This window comes from Sander vitreus, chromosome 13, assembly GCF_031162955.1.
Source record: "Sander vitreus isolate 19-12246 chromosome 13, sanVit1, whole genome shotgun sequence".
NCBI classification, from domain to species: domain Eukaryota; kingdom Metazoa; phylum Chordata; class Actinopteri; order Perciformes; family Percidae; genus Sander; species Sander vitreus.
In genome coordinates, this window is record NC_135867.1 from 6,390,220 (window position 1) to 6,410,032 (window position 19,813).

General features: G+C 40.8%; 1 protein-coding gene across 3 annotated transcripts in view; it reads left to right on the forward strand.

Moving 5' to 3' along the window:
* The first annotated feature begins 207 nt into the window (after window positions 1–207).
* arhgef12b (Rho guanine nucleotide exchange factor (GEF) 12b) overlaps window positions 208–19,813 on the forward strand; it is a 47,450-nt gene continuing 27,844 nt past the window's right edge. For 2 of the 3 annotated variants that reach the window (XM_078265951.1, XM_078265952.1), the window contains exons 1-4: window positions 209–914; window positions 12,891–12,982; window positions 18,965–19,063; window positions 19,392–19,441. In XM_078265951.1, coding sequence (XP_078122077.1) covers window positions 883–914; window positions 12,891–12,982; window positions 18,965–19,063; window positions 19,392–19,441 — 273 coding nt within the window. In that variant the 5' untranslated portion in view covers window positions 209–882. Of the gene's footprint in view, window positions 915–12,890; window positions 12,983–18,964; window positions 19,064–19,391; window positions 19,442–19,813 lie in introns of all 3 variants that reach the window. The other variant, XM_078265953.1, reaches the window with a different exon arrangement.

The window sequence follows — 19,813 nt, forward strand, 5'->3', positions numbered from 1 at the left end:
CTAAGTTCAAGTGGAGTACAATTACCTCAACACTGTACTTGAGTGAATGTACTTATTACTCACCGCCACTTTTTAATTGTGAGTAAAAGTCCAATAAAACCACATCATCGCTATTAAATCTGACCGTTTAGCGAAGTACGAGGAGCTCTTGAACGCAACAGGATGGAAGGTGGGTTTTTCTCCTCTTTTTGAGTCTTTTGGGGAGGGGGGACAAAGCATTTCCTTTTTTCCATTTTACATCAACTGTGGAGCAAAAACCCCAGACTGTCGTACACATTTAGTGAGGATTAAAGTGAACCGAGGAGGATGCTACAGAAACTCATCGCGGTGGACTCTGGACGTTCATTTTGGATTTAGCAGCCAAAGTTTGACGTAATTCTTCCCAGGATAATCAGGAATAGGCTAGAGTGTCATCGTGGAAGTATTTCTTAAGGAAAAATAGAGATATCCTCAACTTAGACTTGGAGGTAATCTGAGAAAGTTAGGCTAACATTTAAAGCAAGTCGTGTGCAGTAGGCTAGTTGACGGTTTTTCAGATGTCTCTGCTGATGCCGACAGCGGCTGTCCAATGAAACACATTCACACCCCAAAGAAAAAAAAGTACCACTTTTCTTTATTTCTTGCAACTCTGTGGATTTTTAGGATACATATATGACTATAACTTCATTCGTCGTTCCCCACTGGGATTTTTCAACCAACACTGCCATTAGAATAACGGGATTTTTTAACTGTATTCTGGGAATAACGACTCTTCGACGTTTCTGGATATGGACGGACACCAAGGAGACGAAATAAAGTAGCCAATCTAATAAATACGATTCAGACTTTATCATAAACATGTTATTTGGGTGAAGTCGTCGGAAACTCGTAAGGGAAGCCCCAATGAGTGGCACACAGTCAACACTCACTGACAGGTAGGCTAAATGCTGTTTTTCTCTTTCTTTTTTTCCTTTTCGTCGTTGCTATTTAAACACAGCATATACGATTTATGAAGCTGAAATGGTTTTCTGAATCGGTTTAGGAATGAAAATGCATCACGCCAAACTCAATTTAAGGTTATCTTACTCGTTGGGAAACATGCATAACTAGCGGAACAACATTTTACCATTTAGTTCGGTATTTTGGTAAATTCGGTTTAAAATGAATAAACATTTTTATTTTTTTATTTAGCTTGCTCTCTTCACATCGAATTGTGGTGGTAGAGGATGGCCAATGGGAATATAATTTAAAAGTTGAGTTTTAGTCTATCTAAAGGGGCTTGGTTTACTGGATGCACGCCGAACTAGATACAAGCCTTTGATAATACATGTGAGCTTTTAAATGATCGTTTAACTTCCATGTCTAATCTTGGGAAACTAAAATACACAGATTTCTCAACGGAGACTGGGGTCTCGGTATTCCCCCCCCCCTTTCCCTACTTGATGACAAGCTCCCCTTCCCAGCCAACAGGGGGCATTTTCCTGGAGCGATTCATTCTTTACTTGTGGCCCCTAAACGGTTACCTTATATTAGAGGTTCCTGCACATTTTCTGTTCATAACCTCCAGGACAAGTGCACCCCAGTCTGAGACAATTTCTTTGTCTGGCTTGACTGAAGGTAGACTGATTGGAACATTTCTGTGTCATATTCTCACAGAGGGTCCTATGGGGGTCAGCAGACTCTTTCCATATGTTTCACAGTCACATTCGTTATCTGTGATTGTCAACAGGGTTAATCCACGAGTCTCACTGACAGCAAGTCTTTGCAACAGGCTGGAGCATTGTACAGTTAAAAGCTCACATTAACCTGTAGATGTCAATACAAATTGATTGTATGATTATATGACTTGCCCTTTATTGATCACATTAAAAACAGGCTGATGTAAGGAACATTTATATTGTTCCATTTTCCGTCTGGTTTTTGGCAGAGAAATAAGTCCCTGATAAAGTCCTGCAGCTCCGGAGTTTGTTGGTACCAACGTGAAACGTTTTTGTAAGAACCATATCAGGTGAATTGTTTTCGAAACATTAATGGTTGACTTTGAGCTTTTCAGATTCCACCCCACATAAGTCACTTGTGTATTTTTACACTCAATAATCAGGAGTTTCCTCTGAGGAAATGCCAAAACAAAGGCACACATGACTGCCTCAGAAAGTCAAACAAAGTCATTTGATTTCTTGACCTCAAGCCTGCAGAGAAGACTGAGCTGTTCGTCTGCTTTGCTGCGTTTTTAACAAGACTGGGCCTCATTTTTTGTAGTTTTGATTCTCTGTTATGTTTCCATCACAAATTCCACATAAAGACCATATACAGTTAAAACCGACTGTGGAAGTGGAAAGCATGACACACACCAAAGGACGGACTTAAAGGGAAAGTCTACCCTGAAATGGATTTCACAGATATATCTGCAGTATTGTGCAGCTCAGGTTAGATTTGCTAGATTTATTATGACATGGTAAGATGATATGCTTAAATGACTATTGCATTTTTATGAGAGTGAAAATAAGCATATATGTAACTTCCGATTGCATTGAAATGTCTAAAAATGACTAGACCCATGTTACACATTTCATTGAGTTTTGTACTTATCATTACATTATCCCAAATGATATACATTATATCCTGTTTGCACATGCGTCAAGCATTGTGGTTGTCTGCCGGAAGCTGTAATGTAAATGTATCCAGTTTTAAGCCACATTTGTCGAAAAGGTGGAGAAGATGATCTCAAGCCAGCAAGACTATCTCTGTGGCCATCTGATGACTACGAGTCGCTCATCAGGATAGGGAAATGGACTCAGCAGTCTCCTGCTGACTCCGCTAGTCTGGCCGGTAAGGTTTTCAAATGTAAACATCAGAGGAAACACAGAAGAAAAGGTGAAGATGGCATCAGCTACGAACCTATGGCTACGATCTCAACTACGTGGACAAAAAAAAGACCACAGAGGGGCACTGAGGCAAGCGTGGAGGAATTAAACGCTGGCTGCGTCTTCTCTGCTGGGCATCCCGCTAGCCAGTGTGCAACGGTGAGCTGGGTGGCCTCCGCGCCTGCGTTGGTTTCCAGCGATCAGTCTGTCCTTACGCCCAGACTGATCTCATGAAGTGGCATATGTATGACACGCCAATTCGTATGCCATTATTGGCGTGTTATGAAGACGCACACTCGCTTTTTAGCGTGTTTATCAACGCCGTTTGGCCTCCATTGACTTGCGTTACCTGCATGAATTGACGCTGTAGCGAGTAGTATGAAAGGGCAAAAATCTGCATAGGGAGGTTGGTCGGGGTGGAGGATGGGTAAAACACAGGACTTTCACCCAGGAGAGTGGGGATCGTGTCCCGCGTGTGATATTTCCTTTCTACATTTGTTGTTTTCCTAAACCCAACCCAGTTCTTCTTTTCCTAATCCCAACCAGTTCTTCTGTTCCTAAACCCAACCCTTGTGTGACGTTTCCTAAAACCAACCGTAGCCTCGCGATAACACGCCACGTGGCTTTAGAAAGTGGCGTGTATGTTTACACTGTGACGTTGCAGACTGCCGTCCGCTGTATACAGCGTAGACATACACGCGGATAGCTCAAAATGCGTACAGATAACACGGAACTTGGCTTTAGGAAAGTGGCGTGTATGTTTACGTGAAGTCATGATGTCATGTTTTTATGTCGATATTTGGCTGGATCCTGGAGCGCCGGTGCCATTCAACCCTGTGACTCCATTTCTGTGTGCCGATCAGACGGCCACATTCTGCTTTATGATGAATCATGCTCAAGTTGAAGGAGTTGATGGGATTACATTTCACTGGAATTGAACCTCGTACTTAGTGTTGCTATCACCAGACCAAGCTCAATCTTTTAAGATTGAACATTAGTCTGGGGAGTCTGCTCTGTATTTTTCTCTGCATAAGAGGCGTGATCAACGGGCATAGTTCAATTCACTCTGTACGCAATTGGATAGTCCTTCAACCAATCAGACCAACGATCAGGGTGACGTAGCAGCGACAGCGGCATCAACGGGTTTCTCTTAATACATCCATGGTTGCTGCCATCGAGTGTTGCGCTTCGGTGGCCGTCATGTTGAATGTAAACAAAAAGCTGCTTGGTCGCTTCTCTATCGTCATCGTGTTAAACCCGCCAATAGCGCGTCAGGTGGATAAGCCAGTTTGTGATTGGTTCCCGCAAATTTGTAACGGAAGCAGGGTAGATAAACGTACAGGTTTCCAGCCTGAGCTGCAGGGCGAAATCAAATCGCCGGCAGATTGGGCTGGGTTTACCCCGTCTACCTCGTACTATTTCATGTAAGAAAAAATGTTTGATTGATTGCTGCCACCTAAGTTTTTCATACTCGTTTTATAACAAGTTTTATATCCCTCCTGTAATGAAAGTACAGTGCATACTTAGCATCTGTACATCTCTCAGGTTCACACCAAAGCTTTGCTCTTACGTGACGTCACGTGATTATTTTGTTTCATTATCCAAACAACCCACTTGTCCGTGAATTTTGAAGTTTGTTACTGAAGCTCAGTGGTGGAAGAAGTACTCGTGTCTTTTTACTTAAGTATCTGTAAAAATACTCTAAACGTAAACAGCAAAATGTACTTGAAGTACTAAAATCATTACTAATGCTTTAACACGTAAGCAGCATTTCAATGTTACATCTGGTTGGATAGTTTAATCATACACACAGTATTATATTTTATACATTGATCACACGTTTTGTTTGTAAAATCTTAATCTGTAAAGTAACTCCATCTGCCAAAAACATTTAGTAGAATAAAAAATATGATATTTCTCTCTGAAATATAGTGGAGTACAAGTAAAAATTTTACTTAAGAACAGTACCTACTTGTCACTTTACACTGTTGCTGACTCCTGTACTACTAAAAACAAAAGGGTTCAGTTGCCTGGCAACATTTGTACCAACTCCAGCAGTGGTTAGGTCACTTCTTGGACGTTGTTCAAGGGTTTCTCAGTGAGAAGAATTCAGTTTGAGCGGCCTGCGAGGTTTCTCCTAACATTTGTGATATTTTACTGTCTGGATGTGAAAACCCCCAGCATGGGACATGTTCTCCTGTCTGCTTAGCTTTGAGGGATGGACTAAAACCACTGTAGATCACTGCGTAGGGCTTGATGGGCTCACAGTACTTTTACCAGTAGAAGTGACTTAAGGCACAGCACCGTTTCCTGGAGGTTGGCTAGAAGCAATTGGCTTTTAGGCCTTTAAAGGAAAACTACAGTTTATTGAACTTGGGTTTTATTTTCGTAGCTCTGGCCAATGCTTTTATCATTTCTGTACTGTCCAAAGTAATTGCTGAGATCTGTGAACACAGCACCATTGCTAATAAATAACACAACCTGTCCAACAGGGCAACAAACGCAATCAGACAGGTTTTAAACAAGCCAACAGAAAACAAAAAGCAAACAGTAAAATCATTAAACAAACCGTCTATTATCCATCATAGTTTATATACACACTCTAATGTTGTAGTTGTGTGATCGCATGGTTTTCCTGTGCAACTATAGGAATAAGTAGCATGACCTTTCAGGAGAGGTCTGTTTGTTTGTAACTTTTCCGATCATGTTTTTAGGGATGTTCCGCTTTCTAAGATCTCAGCGATTTACTTTTACAATTTTTGCTGGAACCTTCCCCTGGAACGAGGAATTTTCTGAGGAACTCGTGTTTTGACCGCACAGACAAGGTTCTAAATTTAGTTCAAGGGACATTTTCTGAGGCCTTTTTACCCCCTCCCCAAAAGTCCCTGACGGAGGGTAGTACTTTCTGAGGCTATGTTTAGACGGAAACGATCTGAAGAGAAAACGCAAAACTGGCGTTGCGTTATGACTTTTTATTCTGCGTTTAGACGAGCGTTTTGGGGGGGGGAAATCTGCGTGCATATGGTGACGCAGAAGTGTGTGAAATTCGATGTGTGAAGCACTGCCACACAACACCACCAAATCCGCGCGCCTGCGTAGAACCTTCCTTCTACTTCTCTCCCTAGTAGCGCGAAACCAAAACATGGCGAAGTGAACAACAAAAGCTGACAATTTTGTCTGGACAGACGAGGAGGTGGCACAACAGGGCGTGGACTGGGAGCCCTGCCAGTCAAAATATATAGACATATGGACCGAATTTCTTCAGCAGTATCCTGTACCTGGAGGGAAGTCATATCCACACGAGAAAGACGCTATCTGTAAAAGCCATCCGGACCAAGTCTAGGCAGGCTGTGGATACCCAACGGCGGAGTGGCCATGGGCGAGTAATCACTCTATATTTTGATTTATGTAACAAAATATGGGGTGGGTCGCCAGCCACCACAACAATGGAGGCTGCAGACTTTTGTGTTTTTACCCTTTAGACGGGAACATGACGGTGGAGCGTTTTTAAGATTTCCACTCTGGAGGGTGGTTTCACTTTTTTTGCGTTTTTAAGCCCCAAAAACGCCATCGCCGTCTAAACGTTCTTATGTAAACCGGGCCTGAATGTACAGGAACCTTCGGGGTGGGGTTTGCAGGGACGACTGTCGCTGATTGGTCAAACATACACAGCATGGCTGCTTAAACTTCCAATTGTTTCATTCATAAAACAAGGAAGTACTCACATTACGCCTAATGACCAATTTAGGACAAGGGGAGAACATTTCTTTGTTTGATAACAGAGAGAGAGAGAGAGAGAGGATTTTTTTTTTTCTCATGTGGCATATTTGGTAAAACGAGCACCTGGTAACTATAGACAGATTCCACTGCTTGAACTTCACCCGCTGGGCTCTCTTTCCCTTGCAAAATGAGCTGCTGCTGTAGTAAATTAGGAGCTAAATACATGCAGATGCAAATACATGTAAATTTGGCCCACAAAGGTCTTGTAGTGAAATCAGGAGGAGGTGGGATGCAGTCAGGATGAGGCTTTTCAGAGTGTGGCCATTCAGAACAGGTATTAACGCTCCCCCCCCCCCTCGATGTGGTCAAACGAGACGATACGTACTGTATGATTCGTGTAAACTGGCCACCATAAAGTTGTACATGTTCTAAATAATGCCTGTTCTCCCTATTGTTGGGCGTAGACTAGTTTCTTTCATCTGTCCTCTTCAGTTTAATACGACTTAAACTGCCAGACTCGTGTTTTTTATTTGTTTGTTTTATGACACAGAGTTCAGCCAAGTGTAAAGGCGATGCTTAGATCGAGGGTGTGTGATCAATCTGAATGCCAGCAGGCCGTGGACCAGCTCTTTGTCACACAGTTTTGCTGATCTGTGTGTTTTCCCGCCTGCCGACCTCTCCCTCTCCACCCTCTCCACCCTACCCCGGGCTCTGACGGGAAGTGGTGACATCACTGTTAAACAATGTCTGTCAGGCCCACCAGACCACTGGCCCTTCCTGACTGACACTGCTGCTGGAGACACATCATTGCAGGATGGCTACCAACCAGACAGCATGTACAGTACAATATAACACTCACATCATCTATTCTAAGTTTACTTTGAAGAATAATTGTATTACTTTATTTTATTTCCTCATTTCAATATTGTTTTACTGTTAATGCCCATGGAGAGTGAACATCCTACCAACTGTATTGTTCAGAAGTCGGATGTTGCAGCCTGACGTTTGTTTTGCCTCTTCACCCAAAGTATGCACCCTCATTAAAAAGTAACTTGCCAGTCATATAAATAATAAAAACAATATATTATGATTTATCAATGCAACAGTAAGCAAACAACTTGTAAGCCTGACATGCAGCATGACATCTCTGCAACTAAACATGCTGTCGGTCTCTAGCTCTTGATCTCGTCAACACATGTAAGTTGATCTTTAATAAATGAACAGCAGTATGGAGCTCATTAAATATCATATCGATAATGTATGAGAGGGAGAGCGTTACCATAGCAGCTGCAAAAGTTGAGAATGATGCCCAACCTTGAAATAGCATTAAAACACAATTCAAGTGTCTAAACATACTAACCACTGAATGGGATCTTGTGTGATATTTGTGCATGAACAAAACAATGTGTCACAGTGTCTGTGGCTGGAATTGTTTTTTCTTTCTATATTGATTTAGATACTGTATAGTATATTCATCACTAAAGACAAACAAAGCTTTATCATGACTAAATGATAACTAAAGAGAAGGCAGGTCAAATAACATATGTTGTGCAGTAAGAAGTCTGTAATAATTACAGACTTTAAACTGTGTTGTTGTTGTTGTTGTGAGGCTTTCTCCAGCAATTTCCCTTGGGATATATATATATACTTCTTATCTTATATTCTCTGTACACTGCCAGATAATAAATGTACAGTATTTACATTACATCATTCTTGGATAAGTCAGCCCACAAAAAAAAGTGGATAAAGCCATCAAGATTTAAACTATGTGTTGTCAAGTTATCAACATAATCATGATTTATGAGCCTGAGGAGCTTATCAACACTTCATCTGGTCTGGGAACATTTTGGAAATGAATGGTGCATTCACATGCTCCTCGGATGATCCCATTTCCCGAGTTAGTGATTTTGTTCCAGACTTGTTGCTGCACCAGTGAATTATTAAAAAGTTTCTTACCATAAACATTTACACACTTTTACTTTCCTCCGCCATGTTTCTGCGTAATATGACGTCAACTCGGCAAGCCGTGTACCAACATTTTTGCCGACATTCTGAGTTGTTGTTCCTTCTTGAAGGGGCATTCACGGGAGTTTTCTCAGTCGGAACAACTTTTTTGGATTATTCCAACACCACATGAATGCAGCATAAAGCTTTATTCATATTACAAACTGTTCTGTATGCCAGTGCTATAATCCTAATCAATCTTGTATGAGTAAGGATTTTCATACATAGACTCTATAGTACCAACAGTCTTGAATGTTTTACAGGCTACTTGATTAGATCATTCCTGGGAGTTCACAAGCTTATATTAAATTTGGATGTTTGTGGTGATGCAGTGGTGGGAGTCGAGTGATGTCAGATGCAAATATGCAGTGATTCATTAATGGGACAGACATACAAAAAAATCCTTCTTGAAAACTCAAATTAGTCTGGTGAATTAATCCTATAGCTAATATTGTGTGTATCTAAAACCTGATATTTTTTTTTCTCTGTGCCATAGAGCTCCGTTGTTGTCCACAAACTATTAAAAACACAGTAACGAGACACACTGTTGCAATGGGTGACAAGTTCCTTCATTACCATGAACACACACACAGTTTATTTTGACTCTATCCGATTAATCCGCCACTGAAAATAGTCCCCAACAAATACTGTATTGTCTCATGTTTGAGTACTATTTGCTAAAAAACGACAAAGAAAATGAAAGTACTGTTTATATTCATGACCTGTTTTTAAAGATTTACGTTTTCAATAGGAACGAAAAGTTCTATTATAACTATTATTGAGGCATAAATCATGTTGTATTTCACTACATCTCGCTGCATTCATAATAAACATCGAGGTCTAGTGTATGTAGTGTGTGCTTTTAGTTTCTTCCTCAGTGGGCTTTTGTCTCCAACCCTCTGGAGCTGAGTGCTTTGCCGTTATCATCCCAGAGGAATTGTCTGGTATTTTTGGCATTTGAGGCACAAGTTGATTGCTGCATGTTTTTTTGTTTGTGTTACTTCTTTGGAAAATGTGCAGTGAGAAACTAAAGAGAGTCTGAACAAATTAGCCAGCAGACATGTATCCCAGCCGGGTAACGCTAGACAATAAGTAAATTAATGATTCCCTTTTATTGTGGTGCCAGTAAATGTTTCACATGGACATATGAAATGTTTTCCTTTTGTAATTGGTGATTGGTGAACTACTGAACCTTTGGTGCTTCAAAAGTACTGTGCTGAACACCCGAAAAACGCTTCCAATTTTAATGACCTCTACAGAGGCAGGCCATATCGCTGCACTGTTGGTAAGTGTCAGTGATTCGGTGTATAGCCTGGAAGATTTATCAAACATTATTGGCCAAAATTAGATTATTACATATTGGTATTGCCATATATGCAGGCTAAAAAAAAGTAACGAGAAATTGCAGTGCAGAAGTGCTGCAAACATGTTTGCTGTCATTTTAAAACATGTCTCCAGAAAGCACTTACTAAAGTTTATTTTTCAACTGTTAAATGTCAGTACATATTTTGGTCATGATTCTTTAGAGCTACTATAATCAATATTTTTCAATTGAACAACAAATGTAATGTGATGTTACTTATGCAATGTGATGTAACATATGTGATGTGAAAGGGGTCGCATTGGGGTCAACGTTGGTTGAAAACGCTGCGTCTGGCTGCAGTTAATGTTTCCATCTGCCTTGTTTATACCATTTTTAAACAGCATCCAAAACCGGCTTAGGGAAATACTACACAGTGGATGTGAATTAGCTAGTTGTAAATTCACATCTTTTTTCACACAATAATTTTAGTTATTTATTATATGTGTGCTTCTTGTGTTACGACTGCAGGTAGTAAGCTAGTTAGCCGGGCAGCTTATGTTAGAGCTAGGGCTGAACGATATGGGAAAATAATCTAATTGCAATTCTTTTATTATTTATTATTTAGTATGCAATTTTTTAAAAAGTTCCTTATTTTCTTACTTCTTTATTATTATTATTATTATTATTATTGAAAAATAAATATAAAACTTACTGACCTGTCAGTATTGTAGTACAGTATTTTAACAATTCACACAAACTAAAGTGCACACTGACTATGGCTCTATCACTTTAATTTATTCCTTACAACAGAGCTGGGCGATATGGCAAAAAATCAAATATTCACATTATTTTTGACCACATACATCGTTGTCGATGATGCTGCAATATTGTAGGGTTGACTATTGGTGCAATGGCAGTGGGTAAAGGCAAATAATAAAACAGCTAGAACAGTCTGGTAAATTCAGAAAATGACATAATTTTACTGTAATGCAGCCTTTAAAACCAAGATAAGACAACACTTACGCCGTATCAGGATATTACGATATCCAAAATTTAAGACGATATCTAGCCTCATATATCGATGTAGATATAATATCGATATATATTGCCCAGCCTTACTTACCATTGTACCCTGGGTTTTAGGTGGCATTGCTTTGTAAATATCGAGGATCTCTTTTCCAACATGTAAAGAAATCCAAAGCTTAACAGGCCTGCTGTGCTTACAGTTAAGGTTACTAAGATATGATTTGACTATTTGTGCACAGGGAAGGGATTTAGGAAGCAGTCAGTAATAAACATCTCTCTCCTTGCACCCCTAAACCATGCTTTCAGGTGTCTCGGTACAGTACGTTTTGAATAAACCGCTTCATGAATGTGCTTTTAAATATCTGAAGCTGAAAGCTGAATTCCTTCCTCTTATCCACCAGTATGTACTTAGCTGCTTGCCACCCCCTGAGCAGGATGCAATCTGTCATTGTCTCGCCATGTCTTATCAACTGCTAATCTCCAACCACAGCAAGGAGGCTCCCCTAAGTGGGCCTTCCAATCTCACAGAAAAAGAGGTTACCATGATAATACTCTCTCCTATTCAACACAATGTCCCCCTTTTTAGTTTGTACCCGTGACAATTTGGTTGTGTCTAGGAGAGTAGGATCAGTTTCTTCTATTTAGTCTAGTTCATTTTACACATATTTTTGGTTTTTGTGTCCTATTTGTCTGAATTTGATATCCCAGGATTTCATTTATCTCATCTTTTCTCTGCACCATGAGGTTAGTTTAGACATGGTTGTTCACACACTCTGGGAGCTACATGTAAGTTGAAATTTCCTCAGCCCTAGTCGTCTATCATTCCTCAAAGACACGTGTGCCTCCTCCTTCCCGTCTCCCTCCTCCTTTTCTTTCCCAGCCTTCTCACACATTCAGGAAACTGGAGCCGAGCCAAGAACCTCAGTCTCCGTTTCCGGGAATCTGTCCCACAAAGCCACAGTATAGTAAGTTGGCTCTGACGTGGGAGCCATTGTTAAAAGCCCAGGCCCCCCATTGTCCATGGGAGGAACAGCAGCACAAACAAAACCCCCTCTTGCGGAACGAGTAGGAGGAGGTGTAGAGGGGGGCAAGAACAGGGGAACCTCTGCTATTAATATATAGTGGTCCCACGAGGGGTATGCATATTAAACAAATACCAAAAGAGAGGCCTGTTAGGGTCTTTATTGTCATTTAATTCAAAATTAGACATTAACTTTATCTTTCCACTTTGATAGTATGGACATGATTGGAGAATATGACACTGGTTGTCTGAGGTAGGGTGTGAGTTTTCATGGTACACTGTATGAGTGTCAAAGAAGGCTGTTGTCCATATGAGAAAAGATCTGAATACATGTCCAACTATGTGTGGAACGGACAGTATTAAAAAGTAAATGAACTGTATGTTACACCCCTACCACTTTTTGGTTCATTGGCAGGGAGGTGAATCCAACTTCACTCAACTTCTCTCTGAGTCATGTCATCAACATATAAAGCAGGCTTATATTGTTACTCAGGTTTCTGATCGCCTGTTTAGACATATCTTTGACTCCTTAACATCCCAAACATCTTCCAGCTGCTTTTGAATAGATACATGTGTACATTGAATGTAGACATTTTGGGAAATATGGTTATTCACTTGAGTTAGATGAGAAGATCGATACCACTCTCATATCTGTCTATTCAATATGAAGCTACAGGTGGCAGTCGGTTAGCTTAGCTTAGCGTATACTGGAAACAGGGAAACATCTAGTCGGCTTTGTCCAGAGGTATAAAAAAACGAAAAAAAAACCATTTTCTTTCATCCAAAATGTAAATTCTTGTTGTCACCGGAGACTTCAGGAAGTCACTGTGCCCCCCCAAGAAATTGACTAGCACAATAACCCCCTGTAAAAACATAATTTGCCTTTTTAAAACCCAGTTTTTGTATGGATTAAACAAACTATTTCTTTATTTATTTCATATGTGTGCTCTCACTTTGCTCTATGTCTCTCTAGGACCCCAAGCATTCTCAACAAGGATCCCACTGACAAGAAACCCAAGAATGAGAAATCCTCTGTCTCCCTCAAACATGAGTTTGACCCAACAGGTAAAGAGACACACACATATAGTTCTGTCCTCTGATTTTGATGCTTGTGTTTTACATTTAGTTTAGTTTTCTTTAATTTGCTGCAGCATTTCTTCTCTGAAGTACTTCCCTTGTTTGCGCTTGATGACGTTTCCTCATTTCTTTTATTTTTTTATTTGTTGATAACTTTCTAATCACAACCTTCACAACAGTAGCCTGACAAGCCAGACCCACATCAAGATGTTGGGTCTGGGAACTCAGTATTGGCAGGGCTCAATCCGAGGGGCGGGATAAACGGTTGTCTTTCAGATTCCCTCTGCACGCAGTAGGATAGCACTACAACCAGGCAGAGCAACGAAGAAGGTAGCGAAGCTATAGTTGATAGATTAAACTTTTGCCGTATCCAGTCGGCAAAACTCCGAACACATCTTCCTTTTTAAGAATGACTTCAGTGCCGTTTTTTGTTCTTTTCTCAAAGAAAAGCTTAACTCCAAGTCTTCCAGAAGACCGCTGTTCCCAGCAGCAGCAGCAGCCATAAGCCCGCCCACCGACTCTATACATGATTGTGACGACGTGATTGGCCTGACTAGAGTTTGGTTTTTCCAGCTTGCAAGCCAACGGAGAGTGCCTAGACCCCCCCTGGCTGCAAATTACATTTGCTGACGCTAGGGTGCGTCTAGATTTCTAGGCTACCACAACAGCACTTTGCAATCAAAATGCATTTACATTTATTATTTGAAAGAAAGTTGTAAGTGTTGAGACATTGAGTTGAGATTGCATTTTGAACTGAAATGATTAGTTAGTTAATTAATCGATCAACAGGAAAATAATCGCCCACTATCTTGATTGATAGTTTCAGTCACTTTTCAAGCAAAATGCCAAACATTTTCTGGTTTCAGTTTCTCAAAAGTAAAGAATTGCTGTTTTATTTTATTTTATTTTATATGGCAGTAAACTAAATATCTTCAGATTTCCGACTGTTGGTCCGACAAAACAAGCAATTTAAATATGTCACCTTAGGTTTCATGAAATTATGATTGGCATGTTTTATTATTAAAACATTTTACAGACAAAATGATAATAGATTAATCCAGCAATTTGGCAGATTAATCAAAAATAAAAATTATTTTTTAGTTGCAGACCTGATTAAGTTATGTAAGAGCTTTGAGTTCAGTAAGTGAACTTTGATTTAAATTATATAGTTTTAGTCTTGTTCTTCTGTACTCTTGAATAAAGTTTTCTGTCTCAAGTAGGCCTGTCGCGATAGTCAATAAATCAATTAATCGCACGATAAAAAAAATTAGCTCGATAATTTTTCTGGCCGCGATAATTTTCATTTGCATGCTTGTTTGTTTTCCTTGTCTCTCTCTCTCTCTCTCTCTCTCTCTCTGTCTCTGTCTCTGTCTCTCTCTCTCTCCCGACCAAAGAGACTGGATGACCACTATCGGTTCCTTAGCGTAACGAGGAGTGAACCCTCTTGTTAGTTGCGTGGTCTTTGTGTGGGGAGGCGGGACTCCTGGCGGAGAGAGAGAGACAGAGAAAACGCTAGTTGTTGGATCAGGGTTTTCCGCAGCACTTTGCAGTTAAGGCGCCGTCAAAAAGTATATGAGCGATATCCGCCGTGTTACTCGCCGTCCTGTTTTCTCCCTTTCATTCCAAACCACACAGTTGACAACCTGCAGGTGGAGGCGGTGGAGACAGGCTCGGACATACACGCCGCTGTGGACTTGTCATCGCAAGCGGTTTCAGGAAAGTGGCTGCATGTGTCCGACAAAGCACAGAACATTAACCTGTACAAGCCTACAGCTGTCCGCGGACACGGAGTGCGGAAAGTGTGTCAGAGGCTCCCAGACGGTGAACTGAGACTCCATTAGCTGCTTGTCGGTCAACGGTTAATGATCGGTTATTTCATTTCATTGTGCTTTCTTTTGGAAGGCTGGCTGCCAAAAATCGCCACTTATTAGCTAATGAATTAGCCTGAGGTAAACGATAGCTATCAGTAAACAGAAGTGATGTAGTGGCTGGCTGTGCGCCAGTTTTTGTGTGTGCGCCAGGGTTTGTTTGTTTGTGTGGGTGTGTGTGTGTGTGGGTGGGTGTGCGTGGGTGTGGGTGGTTGTGTTTGTGGGTGTGTGTGGGTGTGTGTGGGTGTATGTGGGTGGGTGTATTTGGGTGTATGTGGGTGTCGGCCCTCCCCCGCGAAGCTCCGACCTGCAGACAGCAGAGGAGCAGAAGAAAGTAGCTGCACCTTCGCCAAAATGAAGACTGAAAAACAGAACTATTTTGATACAAATATTTACTCGCCATGTGGCAGATTATGGAGGGAATATTTATTCATAATTCAAATTGAAAGTCCAAAGAGAAAACAAAGCAAGATCAAATTAAAAATAGTATTATTTTACTACACTACTAGGAAAAATCATGCCATAATTAAATGTGAAATGTAAAAGCTTAGCCCAAGTGAAGGAGTTCAAGTACCTTGGGGTCTTGTTCGCGAGTGAGGGGACAATGGAGCGGGAGATTGGTCGGAGAATCAGCACAGCAGGTGCGGTATTACATTCAATTTATCGCACCGTTGTGACGAAAAGAGAGCTGAGCCAGAAGGCAAAGCTCTCGATCTACCGGTCAATTTTTGTTCCTACCCTCACCTATGGTCATGAAGGCTGGGTCATGACCGAAAGAACAAGATCCAGGGTACAAGCGGCTGAAATGGGTTTCCTCAGGAGGGTAGCTGGCGTCTCCCTTAGAGATAGGGTGAGAAGCTCAGTTATCCGTGAGGAGCTCGGAGTAGAGCCGCTGCTCCTTTGCGTCGAAAGGAGCCAGTTGAGGTGGTTTGGGCATCTGGTAAGGATGCCCCTGGGCGCCTCCCTAGGGAGGTGTTCCAGGCACGTCCAACTGGGAGGAGGCCTCGGGGGAGACCCAGGACTAGCTGGAGGGATTATATTTCCAACCTGGCCTGGGAACGCCTCGGGATCCCCCAGTCGGAGCTGGTTAATGTGGCCCGGGAAAGGGAAGTTTGAGGTCCCCTGCTGGAGCTGCTACCCCCGCGACCCGACCCCGGATAAGTGGATGAAGATGGATGGATGGATGGATGTAAAAGCTTAAATGGAAATACGCTGTAGCGGCGATGATGCCGAATCTCTAGATGAGCTGCAGCTGAGCCTCGCTTGATTGAACCGCGCTTATAGTTAGATAAAGGTGTGGGGAAATGAGTGGTGAAATAGCAGACGGAAATTGTAAAAGGTTTCCTGTTGTTGCCTGCTGCTACTACGGCAAACTCCCGATCTAGATTCTAGAATTGATTGCTTTTTTCGTCTGCTATTTCACAACTAAATTCATTTCTGAGACTGTTTTTATGCGAGAAATTAACTCTGTGCAGTTTTACAAAAATTGATGGCCAATTGCACATTTGCTCCGATATGTTGTCAGACTTGGAAGCTCCAGTCTTAGGTGACAGCCAGCTGGCGGTGGCCGGGATCGCTTGCTTACCGGCGGCCAGTAATACTCACAGCAGCCGCTGTCAGCTGGAAGTGGTTTCAGACCCCTCTACCAGCCGTTGGGCCACGCCTCCTCATTTAAATTGACACCTGTCACTTCTTTACAAGGGGAAAGGCTAAAATAAAATAATTTCTTTTTTTCTGTTTGAGATTTTAATTTAAGTATTTCCATTTAAGCTTTTAAATTTCACATTTAATTTAAGTATTTCCATTTAAGCTTTTAAATTTCACATTTAATTTAAGTATTTCCATTTAAGCTTTTACATTTCACATTTAATTATGGCATGATTTTTCCTAGTAGTGTAGTAATCTTGCTTTGTTTTCTCTTTGGACTTTCAATTTGAATTATGAATAAATATTCCCTCCATAGCAGATAGCTACATAGATTATAGATATAATTTATTAATTATATATTATTTAAATGTAATATTTAGTGTTTAATAAATAATTGTTAAATGTAGTACAGACTCTGTAGTCTATCGCACAAACACTCGAGGAATGCTGCAAACATTTGACAGCCAGTACGAATTGCCTGGGAGAACATACGTGTCACAAACTGTACAACAGCGTGAATGACGACATACTAAAGGAGATCAAAGACATATTGTGGATATTTGGAAAAGGTGTACCTGCATTATTATGCCATTATCATTATATTAGATGAAAATGGTCTCAGAACGACAATATTATCGTTTATCGCAGTCATTTCTGGGACAATTTATTGTCCACCATTTGTAATCGTGACAGGCCTAGTCTCAAGTTTATCTCTTCGCCATACGTTTGATTTACACTTTAAAGATATGATTTGTCCCATAGTTTACCACAGGGGCTGGTGCAGGGTTGAACAGAGATGGTGTGGGGTGTCTGCAGAAACAAGTTGTAAAGGTGGTTGCCTGGGTTGCTGGGTTCACATTAATCCTTCCTGCCCTTTTCTCCACCCTGGAGGATCCTTCATGGAGGCCAGAAGACAACCAATTATCCACTCAGCTATCTCAGATAGTTCTTTGAAGTGGGAGAAGGAAAACCTGGCTTAGGCAGATTTTAAGTCACTAAACTCCCTCAGTGGCTACAGGAAAAACATCCCTGATGGAGGTCTCTTAAACTGGCAGATGGTCTTTGCAGATTTCAGGGTGTTGGGTATAGTGTAAGTGCAAGTTAGAGTATAGGAATATGAATGAATTCATAAATGGAGGCAATGGTTTTACTGGGTCATGGCTGATTTAAATGGGTACTATTGGCTGTGCATGTGGCCATGGGACAAACCAAATAGTCAATAGAACAGAAAAAGGGTGGTTTAATAAATATGAGGAGGTTAAATGCCACCTGTGGCGTTTTTGACTAGAAGCACTATTGAGCAATGTATTCTACGACGCAATACTCAGTCCTGCGCATTGTTTCATGGTTGTTTTGCTAGTAAAAACGTGCCCACAAAGGCAGTGAAAAAGAAGACTAAAAGCTAGCAAATGTGTATACACATTTTAAGCACAATTTATTTTAAGCACAATAAAGTTTTACAACTTTTTCATGAGGAAGAAAGAGTTTCCTCATAATGTTTGTTTGGCCTTAAGGATACACACACAATGCATTTTGGTGAGGTTAAAATGAATGTAAACTTCCACAGGGCACTTTTTAAACCTACTCCATCCATCCATACTCTCCATCTATTCCATAGCATTGTTTATATACACACTTTTATCTGTTACAGAATGAGGAGAAACTGAGAAGTCAATTTCCTAAAAACTGTTCCCTAGCACATCATTCTGTATTGAAGAAGACTTGAAACTAGCGATTGAGACCATAAACTCATTAGGAAAAATGTTTAATGAGGTAATACATCAATTCATATACAATCGGACTTATTTTTGCAAGCAGTGGAGTCACCCTCTTATGGCTATTAGAAAGAATACAGGTTCAAGGCACTTCTGCATTGGCTTTACTTTTTCAGGCCTGGATGTCGCCACTTGGTGTTATGCAGATTTCCTTTCTTTTTCTTCTTTTTTTGTTTGTGGCATTTTTAGGCCTTTATTTGGATAGGACAGCATAGACATGAAAGGGCAGAGAGCAGGGGAATGACATGCCAGGTGAGCTACCCAGGCGCCCTTTATGCAGATTTTTTAATATTATTTTTTTTTATATGAATGGTCCTCTTAATGTAGCTTTTTTTACTTTGAACGTATACAAAAAGTTTTCAAACTATTCATATTATGTTACGATAAGAAGTATATCAAAGAGACGAGAGGAAAAACATCCCTTGATGGTGAGTCTAGCTTTTGTTAGAAAGAGAGCAGGCTTCTATTTAAAAACCTTTTCTGCTTCAGTCTCTTGATTTGTCACTTCCTGTGTGGAGAATGTTTCCCACAAGACGAAATTGCACCAGACCATAAACATCATATCATGAAGTTGGATCATCGTTTTCACATCCAAAATTAGTTTTAGCTTATTTCATGACACCATCGGTAGCATGTGATCTAATGCAATGAGTTTGTGTGTGTTTGGGTGCAAATGATAGGTCTTGTCCAGCGGTGTGTGATAATCCAGAGAGATGAAAATGGCTTTGGGCTGACCGTAAGTGGAGACAACCCTGTGTTTGTGCAGCTGGTAAAAGAAGGTAGGACACACACACACACACACACACACACACACACACACACGAACAGACACACACACACACATATATACACACATATATACACACACACACACACACACACACACACACACACACTGTCTTGTCTTTCTATACAGTTATTCTAATGTTAAACTTAAAATGTAGTCTTTACCTTCAAGCAACCCTTTGAAAAAAAGTGAGTTCCCACCTCACAATGCAGAAATGTCCTTTGTACAATGGTTTCAAATAGAAATTGGTCCTCACAAAGATCGCAAAACACACACACTTAACCACAACACACTTGGCTCTGTTCTGTCTTTTGTGATAGATGGAGCTGCAATGCGAGCTGGTGTTCAGACAGGAGACAGGATCATTAAGGTGGGAATTATTTATTTCCTTCTTACTTCCAGGATCAGAAACATAAACCGAAACATCTCTTGGTCTGAAAGTGAGTTAAAGGATGAAACTCATCTGTTAAGCTTTAGCTTTGTGTAGAGATGCACCAATTCAGATACCTAAACTCATCTGACAAGGCTGAGTACTGATCCAATTTCAGTACTCGCTTAGTCGCAAATTTTAGAAATTTCATATTGAGTCGTTGTAGGTTAACTCTGGGTCTAGCTAGCCTATGCTGTGTTCTCGGGGGTCAGAAGTCGGAACTGGAAATGACGTCACACCCAAGTGGACTGCATTCCAGTAACAAGCTGGATAATCATTATATTTAATGGGCTGTGAGGGAGGTTGCAATTA